The 24,839-nt window shown below is 32.2% G+C and overlaps 2 protein-coding genes across 2 annotated transcripts; one reads left to right on the top strand and one right to left on the bottom strand.

The window, feature by feature from the left end:
* Positions 1 to 1,568: 1,568 nt before the first annotated feature.
* On the bottom strand, positions 1,569 to 7,319 carry LOC111715009 (uncharacterized). The gene is made up of 3 exons (XM_023490243.1): positions 7,088 to 7,319; positions 5,318 to 5,374; positions 1,569 to 4,582 (listed from the first exon to the last, which is right to left on the bottom strand). The coding sequence occupies exons 2-3, from the start codon at positions 5,367 to 5,369 to the stop codon at positions 3,294 to 3,296; spliced, it is 1,341 nt and encodes a 446-aa protein (XP_023346011.1). The 5' UTR covers positions 5,370 to 5,374; positions 7,088 to 7,319; the 3' UTR covers positions 1,569 to 3,293.
* Positions 7,320 to 16,677: 9,358 nt separating this feature from the next.
* Positions 16,678 to 24,091, top strand: LOC111715010 (uncharacterized). Its single transcript, XM_023490244.1, has 9 exons — positions 16,678 to 16,876; positions 17,139 to 17,291; positions 18,599 to 20,522; positions 20,860 to 20,936; positions 20,991 to 21,092; positions 21,156 to 21,297; positions 21,985 to 22,062; positions 23,371 to 23,435; positions 24,039 to 24,091. The coding sequence occupies exons 1-3, from the start codon at positions 16,812 to 16,814 to the stop codon at positions 19,998 to 20,000; spliced, it is 1,620 nt and encodes a 539-aa protein (XP_023346012.1). The 5' UTR covers positions 16,678 to 16,811; the 3' UTR covers positions 20,001 to 20,522; positions 20,860 to 20,936; positions 20,991 to 21,092; positions 21,156 to 21,297; positions 21,985 to 22,062; positions 23,371 to 23,435; positions 24,039 to 24,091.
* The last annotated feature ends 748 nt before the right edge of the window (positions 24,092 to 24,839 follow it).

Below are 24,839 nucleotides of genomic sequence, written 5' to 3' on the forward strand. Positions count from 1 at the left end.
TTCTTTATCAGCTTGAGAACATCAATCAAGTTCTCCTTCCTAATGTTGAAACCAAAGACTACATCCTTTAGAAGATCACTGGACCCTCGTATCTGATACGTTTTCCCAAGATAATAGAGTTCAAACAACACATTCAAGTCCATTACACCTAAATACAATAACGTTTTCCATAAAAAAAATAAGTTTATTTTATTTTGGGATAAATGGAAAAAAGAGATGAGGGCTGTTAATTGTATTAATTTAACCTAACCTGTTATAATTGACTCATCTCCATTATACAGGAACTGGATAAGGGTCTGGACACTAAGGACAGACACTGCATTGATCTCAATCACATTCCAATTTTCTTCCTGGCTGGTAAACATGTCCTGCAGCACTGGAGACATCAGGGAGAGAAGAAGCTTGTGAGACTTGACCGTTCCCAAAAGTTGATGCTCTTGGCTCATAACATTTAGCTGAATGCTAAACATGTCACTGGGATCATCAAGCAGAGCATTGAAGTCATAATCTTTTAGACTAGCCATTCTACCAATTCTGAACAGATCAGAATTGCTCTGAAACAATTAATACTTTTAAATTGCATTATTTTCTTTAATATTTCCATGTTTTTAAAAAATTATTTGAAAACTAAAGACTTAATTTGAATTTGTGTGGAATTTTGGTATGGCATCATTGAACTTTGCTTCTATTCTCAGTCTTGTTTTTAACCCAGAAATAAAAGTTTGTATCCTCAGAGTCCCTGATATCTGCCAGAAATGCATCTGAGAAGATCCAGCCCTCAAGTGAACCTAAAATATAAGTATTTTCTGTAGCATTATCAAGATAAAATTAATCCGTCAATTATTAAGACCTCAGACAAACCAGAGCAGCTCAATTTTTAATTTCTCTTGTTTAAATAATCCACATATTTATAAACATACCTTCGGAGCATTTGATAAGGAGCCCAACACAAATATCCTCAAATAGGCTTGTTTTCTCATACTTCTTCATTGCCTTGAGAACAGTAATCAAATTCTTCTTGTTGATGTTAAAACTGGAGAGAGCATCCTTGATGAGGGTTTTAACTCCATTCAAGTCGTACTTGTCTGCTATATAATACTGTTCAAACAAAACTTCCAAGTCTATCTGATCTAAACAGGAATATTTCTCATAGATCTATAATTGCCGAATTTAAGCTAAAACAATTAAAAAAAATAGCTCATGTATATCCGAAAAAAGGCATGATATTTTCAACTCTACCTGTTAAGATAGACTTGTCTCCTGAGTACAAGAACTGGATCAGGGTCTGAAAGCTAAGAAGAGAAGGACCAGTGATCTCAATAATTACTAATCCCTCCTCCTTGCTGGTAAATACCTTCTTTAAAACAGGAGACATTAGGGAGAGTAGAAGCTTGTGAGACTTAACCGTCCCAAGAATTTTATTGGCGTTATCCAAAATTTTGAATTCGACATCATTTAAAGTGGAAGTATAAGTGCTGGGTGCCAAGGAGAATTCCAGTAAATCTTGGAAATCAAAATCCTTCAGGTTTATCATTCTAGATTGTTTAGACATGATGGCCTTTTAATAATCTGAAATTAAAGCTTTTAAATTAATGAATGGTTATGGAAATAAATTTAATAATTTAATCATTGTATTTGGTGGGTTAAGTCTGTTTTTTCCTTGCTCAAAATGGAGAAAAAGTACGAGATCATGGGTTAAGATGAATTAAATCACCAAAATTAACAAGTTTGATATTCAAGCTGTAATTTGAAGTTCTGGTTTGAATTAAGTTGAAAGTGATTTGGGCTGGCATTTAAGCTGAAACTCAAGTTAATCTATAATTTATACCTTATCCATTGTTTTAAAAATTTAAATTTTTTAAAATAATGGAAGAGATTATTTTTAAATTTTCTTAAAATCAATGTTTTAGAAAAATTCAATTAATAATAACAATAATTAATTACAATAAAGTTGCAAAACAAACATACATGCGCAGATTAGAATAATTATCAGAACTGAAAATTTCTTGAAATTTCACAGTTCATTAGACTGCTTATAGGTTTGCTTTGTTCTGATTAATTGTCACCTCTTCTGATAAGGATTAAGGTAAGGATTCAGATAAGCAGCAAAATGTGGTGACAATTCAGAAAAATATATATACATATACTGCTTGTAAGAGTTCATCTGCATTCTGTGACTGTTAGTTTAAATGATATTACAGTACATCTGCATCCCGCGACCCCTGAAACTTAAATTACTGCTTGTAAGAACAGAAATAGCAAATAAATCAGCTTGATAGAATAGAAGCAAAAATTACTACTTGTAAAAACAGATGTAGTAACTATTACAGCTTATAAGAACAGATGCAAATATTAGTGCTTGTAAGAACAGATGAAGCAAATAATTCAGCTTGTAAATAAAAATAGAAGCAAAAATTACAAGCAAATAATTATACAGCTTGTGAGAATAGAAGCCAAATTGACTACTTGTTAAAACAGATAAAGTAAATAATACAGCTTGTAAGAATTGAAGCAAAGGAAATGAGTTTTTGTCACAAACTCAGATTTGTTAAACCCAATATCTCTGCAACTGGATAGTGTAAAACATTGATATTTCAAACTTAAATTATTTGATCCACCAGAATTCATAGTTTGAAATATCTAAGGTCTACGACATTGGGTTGCAAAGTTATAAAGATGGGAAAATTTTAGTTTGTGGTAAAGACTCAATTCCTTTACTACTTGTAGAAACACATGAAGCAAATAATACAGCTTGTAAGAATAAAAGCAAATTTACTACTTGTAGAAACAGATAAAGTAAATAATACAGCTTGTAAGAATTGAAGCAAATTTACTACTTGTAGAAACACATGAAGCAAATAATACAGCTTGTAAGAATAAAAGCAAAAATTTCTCCTTTAAAAACAGATGTAACTACAGCTTGTAAGAACAGATGCAAATATTACTGCTTTACAAATGCCCAAATACAATAACATTTATAATGTTTGCAAAAATGTCCATTTCACAATCTTTCCAAAATTAAACTTTAAAGTTTAATAACTCATGTTTATCTTAATTAAACATGTTAAAATTTTATGCGGTAATAAAATGTTGGATTTATCTTTGCCGTCAAAGTGAAATTTAGAATTCTTAACTTGTTTTAAAAATAAATGTTGATCATTTACAATCTTTATAATAACAAATGAACTGTTAATTAAAGAAGACATATAGTTGTAATTTCAAGGAAATTTTATGAAGTTATGAAGTTATCAGTCTTGACATAGGTCGACTACTTAAATTCCCTTTTCAAGATTTTATATAAAATTCTTTAAATCCTCTATTCTCTTGACACGGCTCTCAAGATTCTTAATGTCCTTTGTCTGGATCCCACTAGAATTCAGACTTGTGATTCTCCTCTTAATATCTACCAGCTTCCTCTCTTCAACCTCATTTTGTGCTTTATCTTCCCACTCCCTTGCAACAATCTTCTTCATCTTCTCGAAGGTAAGATCTGATCCTGGTTCAAACTTAGCTAGCTCCTCATGTTTATAGTAATCAAACTGTGGATAGTGAGTTGGGTCCTCAGGAGCATACTGATAGCACTGAAGGGTGGCACAGTAGTCATCAGACACATTCTTTAGCTGATGGGTTTGGAACCAGCGGTCATTCATCCAGGTGTAATCCCCCTCACTAGCAACAAACATGTCAAGATGTTCTGGACTCTTAGCTGGAGGGTTTGTGATCTTATTAAAGATACTGCATTGAATACTTCCATGGAGTACCTTGATTACTGCGCTGCATCTTCCATGGTTATGGATTGGACTTTCTGCCCCAGCTGGCCATATCTCTAGAACATTAGGACAACCAGGGGAGTTCCCCCTATTTTCTCCAATAGTAATCCTCAAATACGACTTTTCCTTAAGTACCTCATTGAGTTTTAAACCTTCTGTCTCAATACTGTTTCTAATTTGATTTATTAGATGAGGATCAAGAACCTTGATATTTTTTATGTTTTTGAAAATTTTTTCGCACTCAAGGGGTAGTTTAATGGGCAAAGTGTAGCCAGCTTCATCCAAATCGTCCAATTCAACTGGTTTAAACTCCTTTAGAATAGGAGATGGAGTAAAGGTTAGTGGCTCTTTGTTAACCAAGATCAAAGGCTCATAGTCAATGGATCCTTCATTAATTTTGTCCTGTTTGCAATCCTTCAAACTACCATAGAGAAGAACTGTACTCCTACAGTTAGTGTTGGGATTTAAGAAGAGTTTAAATTTGTCATAAGAGCTATCTTCAAAAGCATAGGACATCAATGTTGTTTTATCCATGGTGTGACCTTTTCCATATTTCAATTTCTTTCCATCCTTGTCATATGACCACCAATAAGTTTGCCTAACTCCTTCTTCCAGTCCATTGGAGCATGTTTTCAAGGTTTCAAGTTTATCTTCCCCCAGTTTTATTTTAAACTCAGCACCATCCGGTCCAATGTTCAGAGCAACATAGTTTTCATACTTTTCAAGGTTATCATCAAACTCATCATTCTTTTCTTCCGGCACTATCACCAGAGAGAATGGTTTATCAAACTTACTGGTACAGCAGATTGTACCTAAAATAAGAAAATTTAATAGACTACTTTAGACTTAAGAATAGATTTTTCATAATAAACATGCAGCCCTAAACAGCTGACAATAGTTTAGCAGGGGAAAAATTACCTCTTGAAGCAAGGATTAACAATCTTGAACAATATCTGAATGTTTAAACTTAAGCCATTTGAAAATCTTGCATTACTCATACAAAATACTTTTACAACTCATCTTATCTTATTTGAAAAAATGAGAGATTAATTCAGACTCCATAAAGGGGCTGTGGAGTAATTTAAAGTAACCCTCCATTTACATAAAGAGTAGCATGTACCCTTAAAACCTTTGTCTGATGATCATTAGTTGAGAAAACCAAGTTTTATTTCTAAAAATGTTATCAACACTTACAAGTGTTTCTGCTGAGAAGATAAAGATAATTTGTCATCCTTAATCCTTAGGGTCTATTTCGGAGTTAATTTAAATTGGTTCTACGTAGAACAGTCTGGTCTAGGTTGGACATTGGACAAAAGTAACTCTAAATTTCTATTTCATATGATACTAGCTGAAGGGCTCGGCGTTGCCCGTGGAACTAACAAATTTTTTTTTTATTTCGATTTTTGAAAAATACAAATTTTAGAATTTTTTAGTCTATGTGTTCCCAGGGGTTCCCTGAAGAAATTTCAGCCTATTCGGTCCAGCCGTTTGGCTGGCTATAAGGAAAATATATACCAATGTCTTGTTTTATTATATAGATTTAATACCTTTGAAACAAGTCTGAAAGTTTGCTTTTTCACAAAACTGTTTAGATGCCATGTTTTCTGAAATAAATGCTTAAAGTTCATGTAAGTATCTAATTTGATCTTTACATAATTGTTCTCAAACTTTAAATCTAGCGCATCTCTCTACCTTATCTTAAAGATTCAGGCTAATATATGCGTGCGTAGTGCATACCTTCTGAAAATTCGATTGAAGAATTCTTCAAAATTCAGCAAAAATTTATTAATTTTATGTAACTACACGTAATTTTGCGTAAGTAAAAATACACAACGTTACTGTAATGTTATGGCTAGGACAGACTAGGAAAGTCAACAAAAAATTACAAATATTAAAAAATGAGACAAGCTCAGAAGTAAAAAATAGTTTCATAAAGATTTAACATCATTTAGCTTAGATTTTGAGACACTTGTTTACATGTCTTTCTGTCTCAAAGGAATTGAGTCTTTGCCACAAACTTTACTTTTCTAAACCCTATATCTTTGGATTCCAATGTCGTAGACCTTAGATATTTCAAACTATGAATTCTGTAATATCAAATAATGTAAGTTTGAAATATCAAGGATTTGCGACATTGAATTCTAAAGATTTTTTTTGAGAGTTTGTGGCAAAGACTCAATTCCTTTATTGTTAAAATAATGTGTGGGATTATTAAGTAATATATTGGTTTCAAATGAATATCTAAGTGAGGGTAGAGTAAATGTGCAGTGTTTATGTACACTGTACAGGATCAGTCGTCAGAGACTAATGTACGGAATTGTATTAGCCTTCTTTCCTGCAGTTATAATTCCCTGTATCTTTTAATTTTTTCTTAACCCTATCCCTGCAGGGGTACAGTGATAACCAGAAAACTCTGGAATAGAAAGACGACTTTTAAACTCTAATTATGACTTTAGATAGTCCAATAAGCCTGGGATACAGAAATTGTTCAGTTTAAACAGACTCATTTTACTTGATTTGTGATTTAATAAGTATTTAGTAAACCTATTTGCTTTCTAACAACTTCAAAACCACGTAAGTATTGCTACAAAGTCGTCTTTATATTTCGGAGTTTTCTGGATGTGACTGTACTTGAAAACCAGGATACGCTAGGGGGGCCCCCCTCTAAATCCCATGTTTGATATCCAAATATGACAAATAATACGTAATTGGAACGCTCTTATGCTCTACTTTTAGAATCCGCAAAAACTTGCAAATTGGTAAAAATTGTATTTTTTTGCTAAATCAAACTATATAGAAAAAATGCTTGCCAAAAAAATGTCAAAAAATGATAAATATACATTTTTAAAAAGCAATTGACCATGCCATTTCAAATATGCAAAAAATAGAAAATATTTAAATAACCTGATGTGAAATTATGAAAAATAAAAATGTACTGATCTATTTTGACAGGTTGTATGAAAAAAATTTGAAATAACTTCTTTGCAAAATTTTTGCAATCTGTTTTCTTATATCAAAAAGCTAAACATTATCAAAATCTGACAACTGAAAGTGAGTCAAAACAATTATTTAGTTTGTTGCAGGGAAAAGTAGTCATTCAGGCAGTGTGCCTGAAGACTCAGGCAGTTAGTTAAAACCTGGTTTTAGATCTAAAGGGAGGGCTATGGGTATTTAGGAAAAGTCAGAAAATCCTCAAACTAATAATTTTTGAGTTAAGTAAAAAAATCTACAGGGGGGTCAAATTGACCCCCCCCCCCAGCAGGAATAGGGTTAAACACATATAAAAGACCATTTAACAACCTAAGATCTAATTTAACCTTGAAATCTTCAGAATTTCAGGTCGTCTTTAAAGTCCCATCCATTGCCCGGGTCTGTACAATAACATCAGAAAGTCCCATCCATTGCCCGGGTCTGTACAATAACATCAGAAAGTCCCATCCATTGCCCGGGTCTGTACAATAACATCAGAATACAATAACATGAGAAAGGCCCCAAAAAATAATCTAATAAAATAGCTTCTCTTTGATATTGCAACTATCAGAATCCAACAAAATAAACGCAGCCATATTTACTAGGACACTATGTACGTACATTGTATTTTTTGTATATGAATTGTTTAACAAATAGATAAAAATAGAATATTTTTTAGATTTGCCCAATTTGCGCCAAATTATTTTATTGGTAAAAAAAATGTTTGCTCAATACTTTTTGCGCATGATGCGGAATGTAAAATTTAGCGCAAAATCTGTGCCGCTTGATACGCAAGAATTGCGCAAATAATTGCAAAAAAATGTGAGAGAAAATAGCGTAAAATTTGCTTAAAATGATCTCCCTTTGGTGAAAGCCCAAATTTAGCTGTTGATAGTGTCTAAATGCTGATCTCTAGAACACTATGAAAAAACTTAAATAAACTTTTTTTTGAAAATAATTTACAGTATTGTACAAATCGTACAAAAATTACTAAAATCTAAGAATAATTAATTTATAAATTAAAAACATAAAATAAAATAATGTTTTCCCTTTTAAGGGTTTAAAACAAAATATTTCAGAAGACTGTGAAATTTAGTGATAAAACATGCTTATCTTTCAAGATAATGAGTCAATTCATTTTTTAAAATTACTTCTAAGGTTTTTGAACTTTTTTCTACACAACATTTTTTCTAAATTTGACTGTCCATGACTTTTCCCTTTGTTTATGTGAGTTGACACTAAATAATGTTAAGAGGACCAGGGGTTAAATAGCGTTAATATCGTACGTTGAGTTCAAAGAGAATAGAATATATATTAGAGTGGAATGTACCAGAAAAAGTGTAAAAAGGCCATTTTGTTGTAATGTTTCCATACTGCAGGTGTACTTTACATATTTGTGCTATTTAATCTTTTGGTCCCTGGAATATCATTTTATAAAAAATCTAAAAGAAAACCAAATTTGAAATAGGCTGGTTTTATAATTAACCAATGATCATTTCACATAGACTCTATTCCTTTCACTTTACAAACGATGATTTTACGTTATAACTATAAATCAAATGATGTTTTTTAATCATCTAATTCATTATAAAGTTTATTTAACAGCTTTAAAATATTCGAAATTGAAATGGATAGTCTGGGGAACTTACTGTATTAATGTACTCTACTGCATATAATTTGTGAATATTTACATGATTTGTACACTTTGAACTCCCTTTCAGGCTGAAAGGGACTGACAAAATTCATACCAAGGGATTGTCTAAATTCCACTCTAATATATATTCTATTCTCTTTGGTTGAGTTGTGTGTTGGGGGGGGGGGGGAGAGGGGGTGATAACATATTATTTTAAAATCTACATATAAACATAAATATTACTTGCTTGGGTGTGTGTTTATAGGTTTGTCAAATATAGGGTTCCCAGAGAAGGATAACTTTCGCAAAAAAATATAAAAATTATCTTTCGTATTTCGCAAACTTTTTCTCGAATTTTCACATTTTTTCTGTTAATAAAAATCTTCATATAAATGTTTTCAAGGTTTAAGCAGATTTTTAAAAAAGGAAAACAAAATCGGAAAAATGATAAATATGCCTTTTTCAAACAAGAACATTTAGTTTCAAAAATTATCCCCTTTACTCCCTTGGGAGAAGAAAAAGGTTCCAGATCCTAAACACTTCTCTGAGGAGTGAGGGTGTGATATGCCCCCCGGAATTATTTTCGCGAAATGTTGTCTTTATTGCGGAAACTATTTTTTTCGAAATTTTTTTCTTTTTTATCATTTAAAAAATTTGTGTACCTAATTTTAGATATTAAGATAAATATATACTTGTTGGCGCTATTTTCTCGACGGGTTTTGAGTTAAAGTTAAAAATATGACTGAAAATATTTAGTATACGTACAAACAGGATGTACGTACTTATACAGTTTATAGTTAGTTTTACGCAAGGTTATAATGCAAGGACAGTTAATTGCAGTTGCGTAAACTCTGCGTACAAATTGTAATCAGTTCTCTCTGGGCGGAATTTGTAAAAAAGAAAAGATGCATCAGTGTTCGTTTAGTATCCGAGGAGGTTAAAAGCATTAAATTTTGATAATTTTGATAATGGATCCCATATCAGGCTTCGACATCCGTCTTGTGTTTACATTACTGCTCACAGACAGTACACTACAGTACAAAAGATGCGTACATCTCTAAAATAACTTTCCTTGCATTATGACCTTGCTTTTACGTGTCACAAGACCCCAGGAAAGGATTTTAAGATCTATATAAAAAATTTACCTTCAGTTGCGATTTTTCAAAAGTTTTATTCAAATTTTTTCTCTTAATTTCATACATATTGGTTTAAAAATGAGATTATCAAAAAAAATGCTTCTATAAAATGCAAGATCTCGCTATTCACTCTTTTTCTTTTGACTCAACCTGGATATATGTATAAAAATGGAGAAATGAATTGCTAAGTCTTTGATGCACACTTTTTTATCCATAAATTTGCCTTAAACTTATATATTTCAAATAAATTCTGTCAGATCAAATAAATTAAGTTCGAAATTGCAAAGGTTTACACGATCAGGTTGCAATGATATAGGGATAAGATCATTTTAGTTTGTGACAAAGATTGACTGAATTTCTTTGACAATATTATAAAAAATGTGCGACAAAGCATGGATTGCTCGCAATTTGCCGTAGACCTTATATATTTCAAAATGAATTCTGTCAGATCAAATAAATTCAGTTCGAAATAGCACAGGTTTACACGATCAGGTTGCAAAGTGTTCTTGAAGAAACATGAAACACTTAAGTGCATTTAATGTTGTTGCAAAGCAAATAGCTTATACAAGACACTAACTAATAATTAGTAAAATGGGTCTGTTTACACTGCACAAATGCCATGATTCATGGTCATTGCCTCGCCTATTTTTGTCCCAAGATAGCTGAAAAGATCAAAGACGACCTTTAAGTCGACTCTAAACTAGCCATCAGTCAGTGGTCAGCGATTATATCAGTATAATGAATACGACTTTCTAATTAGGTTTTGATTTCAAACGAGTTTTTTTTCAAATTCTAAGTTTAAAATTAAAGTAAGAGAAGATGTTAATTGACAGTTTCTCTTTGTTTCCATGTTTATGTATATATAATATATATGCTGTTTGAAAGCGTGGTATAAATCAAAAATTAAAATGGAAAGTCGTCTTCATTGTATAGATATACACGACGGCGACTGTATTTAGTATGATTCCCTTTGTCCTTGGACTTTTTTTCAGTTATTGATTTGATAATTATACAGCTTGTTAGTAAGCGACAAAAAATCGCTTATTTTTGCCAAAAATTGCTGATTTTGCAGTAGAAGTAGAACATTAAAATCTTTTCATGAAGGGTCATTTGAAATAACGTTTACAGTTCTTTTAATGTTGGAAATTTGACTTCAGGATGAGTGACTTTTAACTTAATAATGAGTAAGCTTCGAAATTTAAAGGTTGGGTACTTTTAACAGTAACCATGCGGGACTTTTGACTTTTTTAGAACACAAATTCTAATTTTATTTCAATGCAGGAATGGAAAAAATAGATGTGATCTCAGCTCCATCTATTGGTGGGATATTAAAACAAGAAATATTCAAAATATTTCAAATTTTCACAACGCCAGCTCCTTTCCTTACTACACTTTCAATACACTTTCAATCTCTTTCAATAAATTTACATTTTTGTTTTGTTAACTGCAAGCTCACTCACGAAGGATGAGACTGTAGAGACGATTGTACGGAATTATACTAATGCATGGAAAGTTAATTGCAGTTGCGTATACTCTACGTATATATTAAAACCAGTTCTCTCAGGGTGGACTTTGTCAACAAGAATAGATGCAAGAGTGTTCGTCTGGTATCCGAGGAGGTTTAAAACATTTAATTTTGATAATTTTGAAAATTCACATAACAGTTTCCTATGACCAGAATATTTCATAGTTTATTTTTGTGAAAATGGATTCCATGTCAGGCTTCGACATCGTATTGTGTTTACTTTTCCGCCAAAACAGTACACTACAGTACATAAAATGCGTACACCTCTGAAATAACTTTCCTTGCATTAGTACCTTGGATTCTCTACAACTGTAAAAACAATTTTTTTTTGCCAAATCATTGTATTAAAAGACTATATTTAAGGCGGAAGACTTAATTTAACCATGCATTAAGATTCATTCGTCTTTGTGGGTAACCCTGTATATCAAGACACAAATGTATATGACATGTTAAGACTATGGAAGAAAAAATAAATCAAATTGTGCGAAACAAATCCAAAGGCATGCTCAGCTAAATCCCCACCAGAGACCATGAATATGAAAGACATTAAAAAAAATATATATTGAATATATTGTTTTCCATTATTTCTTGCACACCGAAATTTTCTCCAGAATTTAGCGTAAAAACCTTATCAGTTACCTTTATTGAAAATTTCTAAAGGCAAGCAAACATGATTATAGAAATAAATAAATTGAAGAAAAAAAACAAGTAAAAGGCCAATAAGAAATAACTAGGGGTAAACATTAAACAGCTATAGATAAAGATTAACTGATTTTTTGTCACAAACTGAAATTTTAATTTTCCTAATCTTTGCATCCCAATGTAGTATAAACTTTGATATTTTAAACTATGAATTCTTTTGAATAAAATAACCTATGTTATGAATATTAAAGTGCTACACAATAAGGTTGCATAAATATAGGGGTTAGAAAGCGAACGTGACGAAAAAAAAGTTTTGCACCATCAGGTTAAAAAAATATAGGGAAAAAAAATTTGATTTTGTGGCAAAAACTCCTGCATATTTTCTTTATCGCGGCAACATGGTATTTTCATTTATGTATTTTAAATAATTTGTCTTTTCCCGCACATTTCCTGAAATTAAATATGCTTGCCTGAAACAATTTTCGAAATAAACAAATTTTACATTTTTACATTTTTACACCTCGCTTAACAATGTCGTTTCAAATATTCAACAAAATGTTTTAACATAATTTCAACTTGAAAGTCAGGACTCAACCTGACAAGGTAAACTTTATTTAACATTTATAAATTAAACTTGAATATATTAATAATTTGTGAAGTGTATAAAACGGCACTTGACGTCTAGATGCAATTTTCTAATTAAATCCTCTTTAGTTCAGTCTCTTTAGATCCATTGAACTACAAGCCAGAAAGAACATAATACATAGATAAATAAATAAACATAGATAGCTTATGTACGCAAAATCACCGAGAATTGTACAGTCAGCGAACTCATACTTCTAGGGGTCAAAGTGTACTTCAATGATAAGCGGGGTGGTTTGGTGTTTTAATGGATTTCATAATAGAGTGTAAAATAACTCCGGGAATGGAACTATTTGAACAACAATATTTCACTGAGCAATATATCATATTGACAAGAACTGAAGAAGGACATGAGAAGGACTATACTAACTCTCTCTACAGAACTCATGTACACCACAAGTACTCAATGGCATAAGAACAGCCAATGTTCACAACCGACCTAGTTAATCTATATAATAGGAATATCTCAGGGAGTAAGAAATATTCCTTACTCCCTGGAATATCTTCTCTGTACATTTATATCTTTCAAGATGAAAAATGTCGTCTTATACACAATCTATCTTTATCTATGACATAATATGGTAAAACTGGATAGAACATTCTATAATACAGTGGTCCGCGTTAACATCAATACCAAGAAGACGACTTTTTTATTTTACAAGCTTTTTTCAAATTACAAGTGTATACCAGACGCCATGTGTGTGTGTCTGTACCAAAAGAGTGTGTGTAAAGTTTACCGGACCGAAGGCGTGTACTGTAGGTATGTACAGTACATACTAATCTTGGTGTTTGTACAGTATAGGAGAGTAAATTTCTTTATTGTTAATTGTTTACTTTAAAATAAGTTTAATATACATGTAGTATATTATTTATAGATTTAAGTCAACACTATAAGTCAAATTTTCTGCAAAGAATAAAATTTGATTAAAGTTTTACATTAAACTAGTCGTTAATCATGCTTAATTATAATTGACAACATTGTTCTGCAATTTCCTTGACTGTAGTCATGTTGTGTGTCTGCACCAAAAGAGTGTGTGTAAGGTTTACCGAACTTGTCTGCAACTTAGTGCGACTGGCTTTCTCATGCCAGACCAGTGCCTTTTCCTTTCCCTTTCTTTCTATTCCCTGGTGTATACAGTACACTGTACAAGTGAACAAAGAGAAGGCGTATAGTCAGGCTGTAAGGTTAATGGGTGCTGAGCCCACCCCCTGGAAAGAAAAAAATAAAGCCCCCAGCTGTTGACAATTGTTTTTTGTTTCCATGTTTGTGTTTGTCCACTGTCCCATGCTGTCTAAAGCCTGGTAGAAATCACAAATTAAAATCTAATGTTGTCTTTATTATATTAAAATCTAATGTCGTCTTTATTATATTAAAATCTAATATTGTCTTTATTATATTAAAATCTAATGTCGTCTTTATTATATTAAAATCTAATATTGTCTTTATTATATTAAAATCTAATGTCGTCTTTATTATATTAAAATCTAATGTCGTCTTTATCATATTAAAATCTAATTTCGTCTTTATTATATTAAAATCTAATATTGTCTTTATTATATTAAAATCTAATGTTGTCTTTATTATATTAAAATCTAATGTTGTCTTTATTATATTAAAATCTAATGTCGTCTTTATTATATTAAAATCTAATTTCGTCTTTATCATATTAAAATCTAATTTCGTCTTTATTATATCAAAATATACAACAACCACTGTAGCTTTTATTCAAAGCTGCCCTTTTTTGTTGATAATAAATTGTCAAAATGCACCGTGTTAATTAGCCTGAATTTTTTGATGTTTAGTTCTTAAACGTCTACCATAAACAGTAAAGCATTGAATCTGATTGTAGCAAAAAGCAATTGAGTCTTTGCCACAAACTTTTTTTTCCCCCCCAATTTTTTGGCAACCCAAGGTCATATAGACTTCAGATATTTCCAACTATGACACCTGTTAAGCCAAATTATAGTCTAAGTTTGAAATATCAAAGTATTAAACAGTTAGGTTTAAAAGATAAAGAGACTAGAAAATTTAAATTTGTGTCAAAAACTTATTTCTTATAATAAAGTAGTAATCTCGGTTTTCTGATTTTTTGCGAGACCGATCATAACTCATTAACCCTTTGCCCAATTTGCTATAAATTTATACTGGGTGAATTAGCTTGACATAAAAATTGTAAGATAGTTGTGTAGATAAAATAAACTTGAAGGTCGTCTTTGTCTTTTAGACAATCTTACTTATGTACCTTTTTAATAAATACAAAATAATAACTCAAGACAATGAAAAATCTAATAATTTTAGAAAATGAAGAAAATTCCTAAGCATAACTTACCTATTTATTGTAGTGTGTATTTCACGTGCAACCGTAGTACATTTGAATATCTGAGCCGGGTCAACCTTTCCGTTCCCAGTTTGTACTGTACCTAGCTCTATGGACAGGACTAACCGGTGCAACAAGGTTGACGCGGTCAGACTTTATGCTTCATATAGATTGAATTTACTTTTATTAAAGAGGCAGAGGCGTAATTTTCTACATTTTCAAATTAATTAAAAATAACTTCAAATCACTTAAAAGGAACTGTAAGCGTAATTTCAAATGAACCTTTAAGCCAGATTTACATTTATCTGATTAAAAATGTGGAAGATTTGGTCGTTTTGTTAGGTTTAAGATCGTACTTAATTCTGATATTTTTTTTTCTTCGTGTAAATTATTTTACACAATTCACTTCAGTGGTGAATCCAAAATTGTAAATAAATACTTTCCAAAATTGTAAACATTGATAATTCATACTTGATCAGACAAAGCTTTTAAGGGAACCGTTTTGTATCAGGCATTATACCATCTTTGCATGGAGGTTTTCTTTCTGAGCTTTCATTAAAAAAATCTTAGATTAATTGTTTAATTGTATATTAATAATCTTGTTTTTTAATTCTTAGCTCATTTATTTTTACCCTTTTAAGTTTTTTTAGGTAAAAAAAATTTTTGGCTGCGCCGAGCTTCTTCCATATTTACTTATGCTATTTTTTGCTTTTGTGTACCCCTGTTTATAAATTCCTAGCTACGGGCCTGGTTCAACCAACAGCGGGTATACACAATCAAGAGATCAAACAGATTCTGAATACAAATCAAAAGTGCCCACTATCGATTATCGAGTTCAAGGAATCAGGATTGATTTTCCAGATTGTGTTGATAATTTGTTTCTGGGATATAAGCAACTACAGTCATATTTTAAAAATCACCCAGAATAATATAATTGATTAAGTCGTCTTTAACCTTAGAAATAGCTTGCGGCATTTAATACATGTAACCGGATTTTACCCATATTTTTTAATTAAACAATAATCACAAAATAGCCCTAATCTTGCCATTTCCAAAATGTGGTCTGCTATGTTTTCGCTTTAAAAAATACCAGAGATATTGAGAATTTTTTTAAAATTCCAATTTATTCAGTAAAACCATGAAAATGTATCATTCTGAATGAAATCATCCATATCTTCATTAATTATGAAAGCTCAAAAATGACAGACCACATTTAAGAAAGGGCAGGACTGTGATTATTCTTTCATAAAAGAATATTGCTAAATCAGAGGCCGAATTGAAAGAATTTGAACAGCGGTTTAAATTTAAGCCGCAGCTCAAATATGGCTGGTTCCATTTAAAATAGTATTAAATATTTCAAGATTTAAGCCGGCGCTCGATTGAAACACGGCTTAAATTCATTAAATTTGGTCATAGGTTACCTTTAGTTGAATGCTGCAAACTACGTCAAACTTTACCATCAATTTATGAGGAACACGAAGAGACTAAAATCTTGTCTCTATACTAGCCTATGTAGATACTAACGGTGAACCATCCATGTTCTTATTTAGTATATTTCTCAATTATTATGTTCCTTCTTTCACCTGGCTTATGAAGCCTCAATATTAACGAATTAACATAATTTCCCTTAAAATGATGCTAAGAAGCTATGAAGCTCACAATAATCTTCTTTAAAGTAAAAAGGGAAACTCGCTCCCGTGTATGTTTATGTGAAAGCATGCACACTGTTAATTGTAGCATTTTCCAATAAAAGATAACACACACTGTGTTTGTAGCATATTCCAGTTATATTTAATAAAAGTATGCTATCCTTCAATGTATAATGTAGTTTTTTCTCTCGAACTGCTGCTTTATCAATACTTGAATACTTGATTTCGACCTTATTGTTTTATAATTGTATGTACATGATAGCATCGTAAGAAAGTTTTGTGTTAAATCCATATTAACAATCTTGTAAACCATAATAACCTTGATACGTAAATAAATATCTAGATTTAAAAAAAAATTTATGTTTGCAGAGTTAAAATATTTGTATTTGATCCAGAAATAATGTTGGTCCAGCAGATATGGATAAGAAGAACTAGCTAAAAAAATTCAGTTGGATACTTTTAGGAAAATGATACGGGTACATCTGAGTGGTTGGAGATTAGACCAAGGTCTGGAGACTGGAATGATATGAGTCTTGAGCAATTCTCTATTTGTGCTTGGGTTTATTTCACATTTCAAGGATACTTTATCAGGTGTAATTATAACAAAAATTAGATCGTTACAGCCAATAAATTGTTTAGAGAAAATAGAAATGATCACAGGTTGCTTTAATTTTTTTTGTGATCTTAAAACATGCTTATTGCTGAACATATGTAAATAATTTAACTCGGAACAGATCTCTCACTGACCATGACCAATGACCATGGTCACCTAAGAATTCTTTTTTAAGTTTGGAAGTGTGACTCTTCTTCTATAAATAAACAAATGTCATAGCTATAAATACTATTCTTTCAGTGCTCTTTGGAGTTTTAGCACCATGGATATTGTCAACTTGGTTCAGCTCTACGTAAAAACAGATACAGAGAATGAAAATGATGGAACTACAGTATTGTTTAATACATGGGTTTCAATAAATGACACACACTATAACCGGACTGTTTTAGGAAGGTATAAATTGGGTTTTCCCCAAAGCAAATTTTCCCAAATTTGCACAGAATGGCTTAACATGTTGTGGAACTAGGGTTCCCAATCAGAATTCTGTTTCGCAGGCAATGATTGGTTCCACTTGTGCCATTTCATTGAGTGGAATTGCAATATAATTGCGAACAAAGAAGTACATAAATACTCGTGGAATTGCGTGCAACGAAATTGCTTTTCCATCTAAAATTTGTAAAAATTTTAACTGTGACTTACAAATTTATGCAGCTGATAAAAGAATTTAAAATAATTGAGGCCCCTGAGAGTCACTTGTTTCAACAGTTTTGAAATTTTAAAGCTTCTTGTGGTTAAGCTACTAATTTACATTTTTTATTTGTTCACATTGGATGAACATTTAAACGGAAACTTTTTTTGGTAAAAATTGTAAGCTGTTTGTTTAATAAAAATTATACATTTTGCTACAGTGAGAACCAGAAAACTATGGTACAGGAAGACAACATTACAGTGTATTTGATTTCGTTATAAAGCAACAAATTTTAATTAATAACTTATTAAATCACTTATTCAGTTAAATGGGTCTGCTTGGGTCTAAAATGTTGTCTTCTTATGCCAGAGTGTTTTCTGGTTATAATGCTGTATATAAATATTATAAAACAAAAGATTAAGTTTACATTCAATTTTGATAGCATTTGAGATTGAAATGTTAGTGAAGTTCAGTTTATAAAGTTTAAATTGAATTCTTTTGTTGTTGACGGGAATTGCGCAATAATTAATTGCAATTATTGCAAATCATAAGGTTTAAATTGAATATTTTTAAAAAATTTAAACACAAACTCAAGAAAGTTTGCATTTATTGCGCACAATTATTATGGAATTGAGCGTAATTAAATTCACTTGCGTGGAAGGGCTCGCAATTGCACGCAAGTACAATCCACTTGTGTTGGAAACCCTATGTGGAACTTTGTGCAAATAATCATAACCTGCCCATTGGCTAATTTTAAGAGCATGTTACAGCCTATTATTTTGAACATATGTTCATTACATTTCTGCATAAAAGTTAAGGACCAATCCCTCTGAAATTTATTTTCAAAACTCTTTACATGTAAATTGTGAAAAATTTTTCTTGATGTAAACTGCATAAAATCATTTTATGCAAGTTGTGTTTTTGAATTGCAATATCAATATCAAAAGTGTAGTCAAAAGGTATGCTTTCAGACATTTAATCCTCCCCCCCCCATCAGAAAAAAAAGCTGATGTAAAAATGGGTTTTATAAAGTTTCTCCATTATTTTCCAACAAAAAAAACTTTTTACCTAGTACAATGCTTCATCGAGAATGGATTCACATTTGTTGGCTGAATAACGGAACCACAAGTAAAGCATTCATCAACGGAAACCTTAGTTCAGAATATACTTCTACCTCACCTTTTACAAGTATAGCAATTAACAAATCTGCTGAATATTCAATGATAATTGGTCAGGAACCTGATTCACTTAACGGAGACTTTGATCCTAATCAATCAATGCGAGGGAAAATGTCTGAATTTAATATTTGGAACTACACCCTATCAACAGACACTATCACTGAAATGTCAATATGTAAATCAGCACTTAAAGGGAACATTGTGACTTGGGAAAAAGAATATATCACATTTCATGGCATTTACCCTGTGTTGACAAGTGTGGATGAATTTTGTGCCCCCTTCGAAAAGTTAATATTCGTACCAGATTCAATGAATTACAATGATGCTGAAAACTATTGTAGGATCCACCAAGGGTATATATTTACACCTTTTTCAAGGTCCAAAAATAACTGGCTTGTAGAGATGACTCATAAATCCAAGGCAAGCTGTTCAAAGGAATCCTGGATCAATATTTTGGCTAAATGGGACAACAAAATAATAAAAGGGACCAACAACACATTCAATAATTGGTTAAAACTCAAGGAAGGTGATACATGCGGATTTGTTGGACTGGATGGAATGTGGGGCAGTAAAAGAAGTGACAGCTGTGACTTCCTAAGCAAATGTTTTGCTTGTGCATTTTACCATGAACCTGTATTTACATTAAAAGGATTTTGTCTTAACTTCATGCAATCCTATAACTACTACATAGACTCTAATGAAAATAGAATTCAGTATCTTGGATATAAAGGAAGCTCTATCACTAGAAGTGAACATGGATGGAAGTTGTTAAATGAAAGAGGAGAGGAAATTGTATGGACCATCAAAGATGATCATAATCCACTAGGAAGAAAGACTTGGCTTGGAACTTCTGAGGAATGTAAATTATCTAGAGAAGAAATTTTGCTCACTTTTTCAGCTTGTAATATGAAACATAGCTTTACTTGCAATTCAGGGCAATGTATTGATATTGATAAGTATTGCAATAACCATTTGGATTGTAATGATGGTTCTGATGAAGATGATTGTATGCGTATATTCACTGATAAGATATATTCAATTTATGAACCTCCAAATGCAGAAATTATGAATAACTCGATGTTTATAGCTGTAGATATTATTCAGTTCGACAATATTGATAGTTTGAAAATGACCATGACCCTGACAATGGATTTGAAAATATCTTGGAAGGATCCAAGACTTTTATTTAAAGGTCTTACACCTTATAAGACCCATGATATAAAGGGTATGTGTATAATTGTATTGATTAATATATTAAATTTTACAGGTATAAAAAACTGCCATTATGCCAGTTAAGTTGAACTCACATCTAGCTAACAACCATTCTCATGAACCTTGTTCCTTGTGCTGTTATTGCCCTTTCTAGATGAAATAACATTTTTTAATGATATCAGTGCACTACAGATCGAACTGTTCTATTTTTCTTACAAAGCAATTAAACAGCTAAGGTCAATTACATAAACTTTCCCTGTACCTATAGTTTAGCTTAAACATAATCTGGAATCTCTCAAATCTAATGTATACGTATTCCCAATCTCATGAACCTAGAGTAATAATATTCTTGAATCTCATAATCTTGAATTTAATAAACATGGAGTAGTCCAAATTTGATTAATTGTAGATAGCTCTAAGGCCAATATCTGGCAGCCTAATATTTACTTGGAAAACGTGATATTGGGAACTACAGTGGTTGGAGAAATAACTGAGCTGAAAGCTATCCCAACAGGTTTGGAAGAGAAGGCATCAATTACAAATGCTGTTGAAATCATAACATTTCATGGAAATAATGTTCTTTTGAAATTGCAAAAGAGGTTTCAGGTAATTTCTTTGAAGTTTTCACACAAGTGGGAGAAGTGAAAATGACGTAATAGAGATTATTTCTGTGGATTATGATTTCAAATTTTCTTACATTTCGAAACCATTTCTGAATTTTTTTAAAGGAAAGCCATTTTTTGTGCACATGTGCATCATAAAGGACATAACAAACCTATAATTGTAGATTCAAGAACCAATTGAATCAGTTGAAATCTCAATCTATCATTCAAAGATTTCCTTTTCTTAAATGTAGAACAATTACACTTTTTTGGTCCTAAAAATTATCTCCAAATGTCATGACCCCTGTGTGAGTTTATATTGTTAGCTTATGATTTAACAGGGTACATTCTTCTGTAACATGGAGGTCTTCATGTTTCCATTTGACAGGCAGATGTGCAATGTTTCAATTATGTTAAGGTAAGTTTTTGTAAATTCTAAATATGCAAGAGTATTGATAAAGTTGTATTTAAGGTTGGGGGACTCAAACACAGTCCAACTAGTGTCAGATTCAGATGCTGCTGTTACATATAAAGGTCCTGAAAATCTCAGACTTTTCAGAGTTGGAATGCTCAAGTAGGAAACAATAATATTGTTCAAACTAGTTGGTAACTCTTTATAATAACCATGTTTATTTAGCTGGACCTCAGATATTGCGGGCATGGATTCTAAATTCATCTTCTCAATTGAACTGGATAGATTGTACTCTGAGTTTTTGGTCTCGATCTTCTTTCAAACATTCCTTCTTTGGCTCCTGGCATTTTTCACTCTCTTTATAAGGGTAAAAAAATGCTGAATTTCTATCACATAATGTTATATTAAGAAGTTTTTAAATATTTCAGCCAATTTTTGCAGCCCACCAGAGTATATATGACATATGCGATGGCTATGGGTTTACTTTATCGCTGTAGTAGTCCATGTTACCTACAAGTTTATAAGATCGTGGGGGTTTATTAACCCTATGTGTGTTTAGAGTATGAAATGTCAACTAACATTTTTAAGGAGTCACAGAAGTTCGTAGTAAGATTTTGACTCCACTGGAGACCACCGGAGGGAATTCTTTTTCACTGGAGGTGTTTGTAAAAAGGCTTTTTACATTTCAAAATTTTACGCAGGGTGATTTACATTCCACTGGAGGGATTCAGATACTTGGAAGGATAACTGAATTCCTCCAGTGGAGTTATAAACCCCTATGAAGGATAACTGAATCCCTCCAGTGGAATTATAAACCCCTAGGATGGACATCTGAATCCCTCCAGTGGAATTATAAACCCCTAAGAGGATATCTGAATCCCTCCAGTGGAATGTAAAACACCCTGCGTAAAGTTTTAAATTGTAAAAATCATTTTTTGAAACCCCTCCAGTGAAAATAAAATCCCTCCGGTGGTCTCCAGTAGAATCGAAATCTTACTACGAACTTCTTTGAGTCATTTTTAAGTAATCTAGTTATTAAAGCATATTTATGAAGTTGGAGAATTTTAATGAACGCATCATGGGTGGCATTACTGTGCTTCTAGTTCTAGTATCACTTCTGGCTTATGTCCAGGTAATAAAATAAATTTAAGAAGTAGATAAATCTTTTTTTTTTGGTGAAACCCCTAAAGTGTTGACAACTGAGAGAGTTCTAACTAAACTCCGCATATTTTTCACAATAAACACACGGGAGGGAGATGCTTCATTTGGTGTTCTGTACTATTATAGTTGTCTGCAGTCTGTTTATTTACTGTGCTAGCTTTCTCAAATTCAGTCTGGTACTTCAAATGAACTGTAGTTTACAGTGCTTTAATCGTTTTAATCATTGACTGTATTGTTTTGACATTTTTTAATGGAAGTTGTTGTTAAATAGTTGAATATGAGAGGAACCACCCAAAGGGGGATATCAATATCCTTGAAGTCTTCAAGTCTCACACCAATAAAAGAACAAAGTATATGAACATTTATATTACAAGAGAAATAAAATGAAAGAAATAAAGAACTAAAGCAATGCAGATATACTGCTACTACAGTCCATCCAGAGTCACAGGTTTGGGTTTCCTATACTCAGTTATGGTTTTCTCCTTTGGCTAGATACCTCCATTAGCTAGATACCTCCTTTAGCTAGATATCTCCTTTGGGTTAGATACCTTCTTTGGCTAGAAATCTCTGTTGGCCAGACACCTTTAATAACATGGCATCTCCTCCAGCAACATATCTCCTTTGTAAACATATATCTTCCAACGGCATATCTCCTCTGGGAAAATATCTCTTCTAGCAACATATCTCCTCCGGCAACATATCTCCCCCAGCAACATGTATTGTTTTTCCCACAGCTCCGATACAACCAAGCAGTTTCCATCCCTATGGACTGACTGCTTCTTAGATTGTCCAATGTCCATCCTGTCACTATGGGGAGTTGGCGAATTTCTTCATCCTCTCCTAGCACGAGCAACAAACTTGGCCTTACTCCATTACCTGTATTCTAGATGCACAAACCCAGTCGAGCAATTTTTCATGGGCTTATCACGCACTGTACACGCTGGGTCAGTAGACCTTACATTCTATCCAGGAACCCCATTCCGGGTTTCTATACTAGGCTGATTCCATGGTAACATTATCATGGGTACTTAAGGGTGAAACTGTTGTGCCTTAAATCTGACAAGACTCGGCCAACTACCTTTCATGTTGATGGCTATAAAACATTAGCCACAGGATACCACAATGGTGTCAGCAATGATACCTTTCTGCAATAAGAGGAGTTAATGCCACAACTTAAAAGTTTGCCCATTGCCCACTCTGGATATTGAGTTCAGGCACTGAAGGCTGCCGCTTTGCAATAACCCAAACAAAAGTTTTACTGTCAGGACTATCATTTTAGTCGAGTGTTCCAACCACCTCTGGGCTGATCCTGATAGATATATGGTTTGTCTGGTTTATCACAAGGTTAGTAAGACTTATGACCAGGGCTGGATAATTTTCTATTAATAAACAGCAAGTTTTATTAAATGAATGGAAGAACAAAAGGTGAAAAACTGTTATTTTTGAAGTCATTAATGAAAAAATCAACCAAAATAAAAAACGGCAACTTTTGTTAGCTTTTCTGCCTAAAATTGCATGAAACTTACAGAAGATAAAACATATTGATGTGTTTATAATTTTTTTACATGTTTTGATGTTTTTGGTGTTTTTATTTAACTTTTTTACTTGAAATGATTGTTATCTGATTTCTGATTTCGGAATGAGATCCTCAACAAACGGTAAATATAAGAAAGAACAGAAAATGGTAATTGTTTAGTTATTAATTTATATTAAAGAACAAATAGCTACCTGAAAAGTTGGTAACAGTTAACTATTTTAACTAGCGTTAAAGTCTGAACATGCACAGCCCAACTTACAACATCAATGCGCATCAAACAAAAACAGAATATTTATATACGATCCAGGACCTATAAATCTTTAGTTCTAAAAATCAACATAAATTAACAGGTTTTCCCAACCCTCCAGAACTAACCTATGGTAGATTTATTAATTATATTAATTTTATAGTGTGTTTCTGGTGATAATTACTCTTGGGGTTCTAGAGAACATTCGACATCAGGTGCTAGAAGGGTCACTTAAAATTACACTTGCAGTCCCTTTAAAGCGACTGTAAAGTTAAAAATGAAAGGGGGTTGGCTGAAACCTACAAACTTCAGGAGTTGATCAAAATCTATAAGAGTTCCTGTCTAGAGAAATTAATATAAAACTGTGTCTCCATCTGTATCACGTGACAATAATACTGCACTTCCATTGGTGGGAGTTCTGGTCACGTGATAAGGATGTATCAATCATACTATCAATTGTATCTATTACAAATGAAAAATAATTAAATTCAAATAATAATAGGAGCAAACCTGTGTTATTCAGGATCCTTCCCAGAGGTGCAACTAGGACTTTTGCTAGGGGGGGGGGGCAGTATTTTATTTTGTTAGGGTTTGGGGGGGTTAAGGGGGCGGGTTTCCCCCCGGCCTTTTTCGAAAATTTTCAAAAACAAGAGTGCTTTTTTAAGGGTTTGAAGTCAAAAAAAAAGGAAATTTTAAGTGTTCAATTCAAATAGACTCATATCAAATAATTGATATGAGTCAATTCATTGAATATGTGTGCGAATCGCAAAAGAGTATTTTTTAAGTACCTAGTTTAATTACAGATTAAATTGCAAGAAAATAATCATTTTAGTTTCTGGAAAAAAAACATAAAAATACATAGGTAAATAATAGTTTCAATCATCTACATTGAAAAAGGACAGATAATGTTACTTTTTCTCTTGAAGTTATTGAATTAATGATTGATCTAACCAACATTCATAAT

Source organism: Eurytemora carolleeae, unplaced genomic scaffold (assembly GCF_000591075.1).
Source record: "Eurytemora carolleeae unplaced genomic scaffold, Eaff_2.0 scaffold1683, whole genome shotgun sequence".
NCBI lineage: Eukaryota > Metazoa > Arthropoda > Copepoda > Calanoida > Temoridae > Eurytemora > Eurytemora carolleeae.

What these genes read in the sequence shown, in the direction of transcription:
- LOC111715009 (XM_023490243.1), bottom strand. Translation starts at nt 5,369, where the DNA reads ATGGCATCTAAACAGTTTTGTGAAAAAGCAAACTTTCAGACTTGTTTC. An exon ending in CTTTCAGACTTGTTTCAAAG is followed by an intron (nt 4,583 to 5,317) that starts GTATTAAATCTA and finishes TTCTTATTTTAG; the next exon opens with GTACAATCTGCTGTACCAGT.
- LOC111715010 (XM_023490244.1), top strand. Translation starts at nt 16,812, where the DNA reads ATGAGTCTTGAGCAATTCTCTATTTGTGCTTGGGTTTATTTCACATTT. An exon ending in TTTCAAGGATACTTTATCAG is followed by an intron (nt 16,877 to 17,138) that starts GTGTAATTATAA and finishes CTATTCTTTCAG; the next exon opens with TGCTCTTTGGAGTTTTAGCA. An exon ending in AACCGGACTGTTTTAGGAAG is followed by an intron (nt 17,292 to 18,598) that starts GTATAAATTGGG and finishes CTTTTTACCTAG; the next exon opens with TACAATGCTTCATCGAGAAT.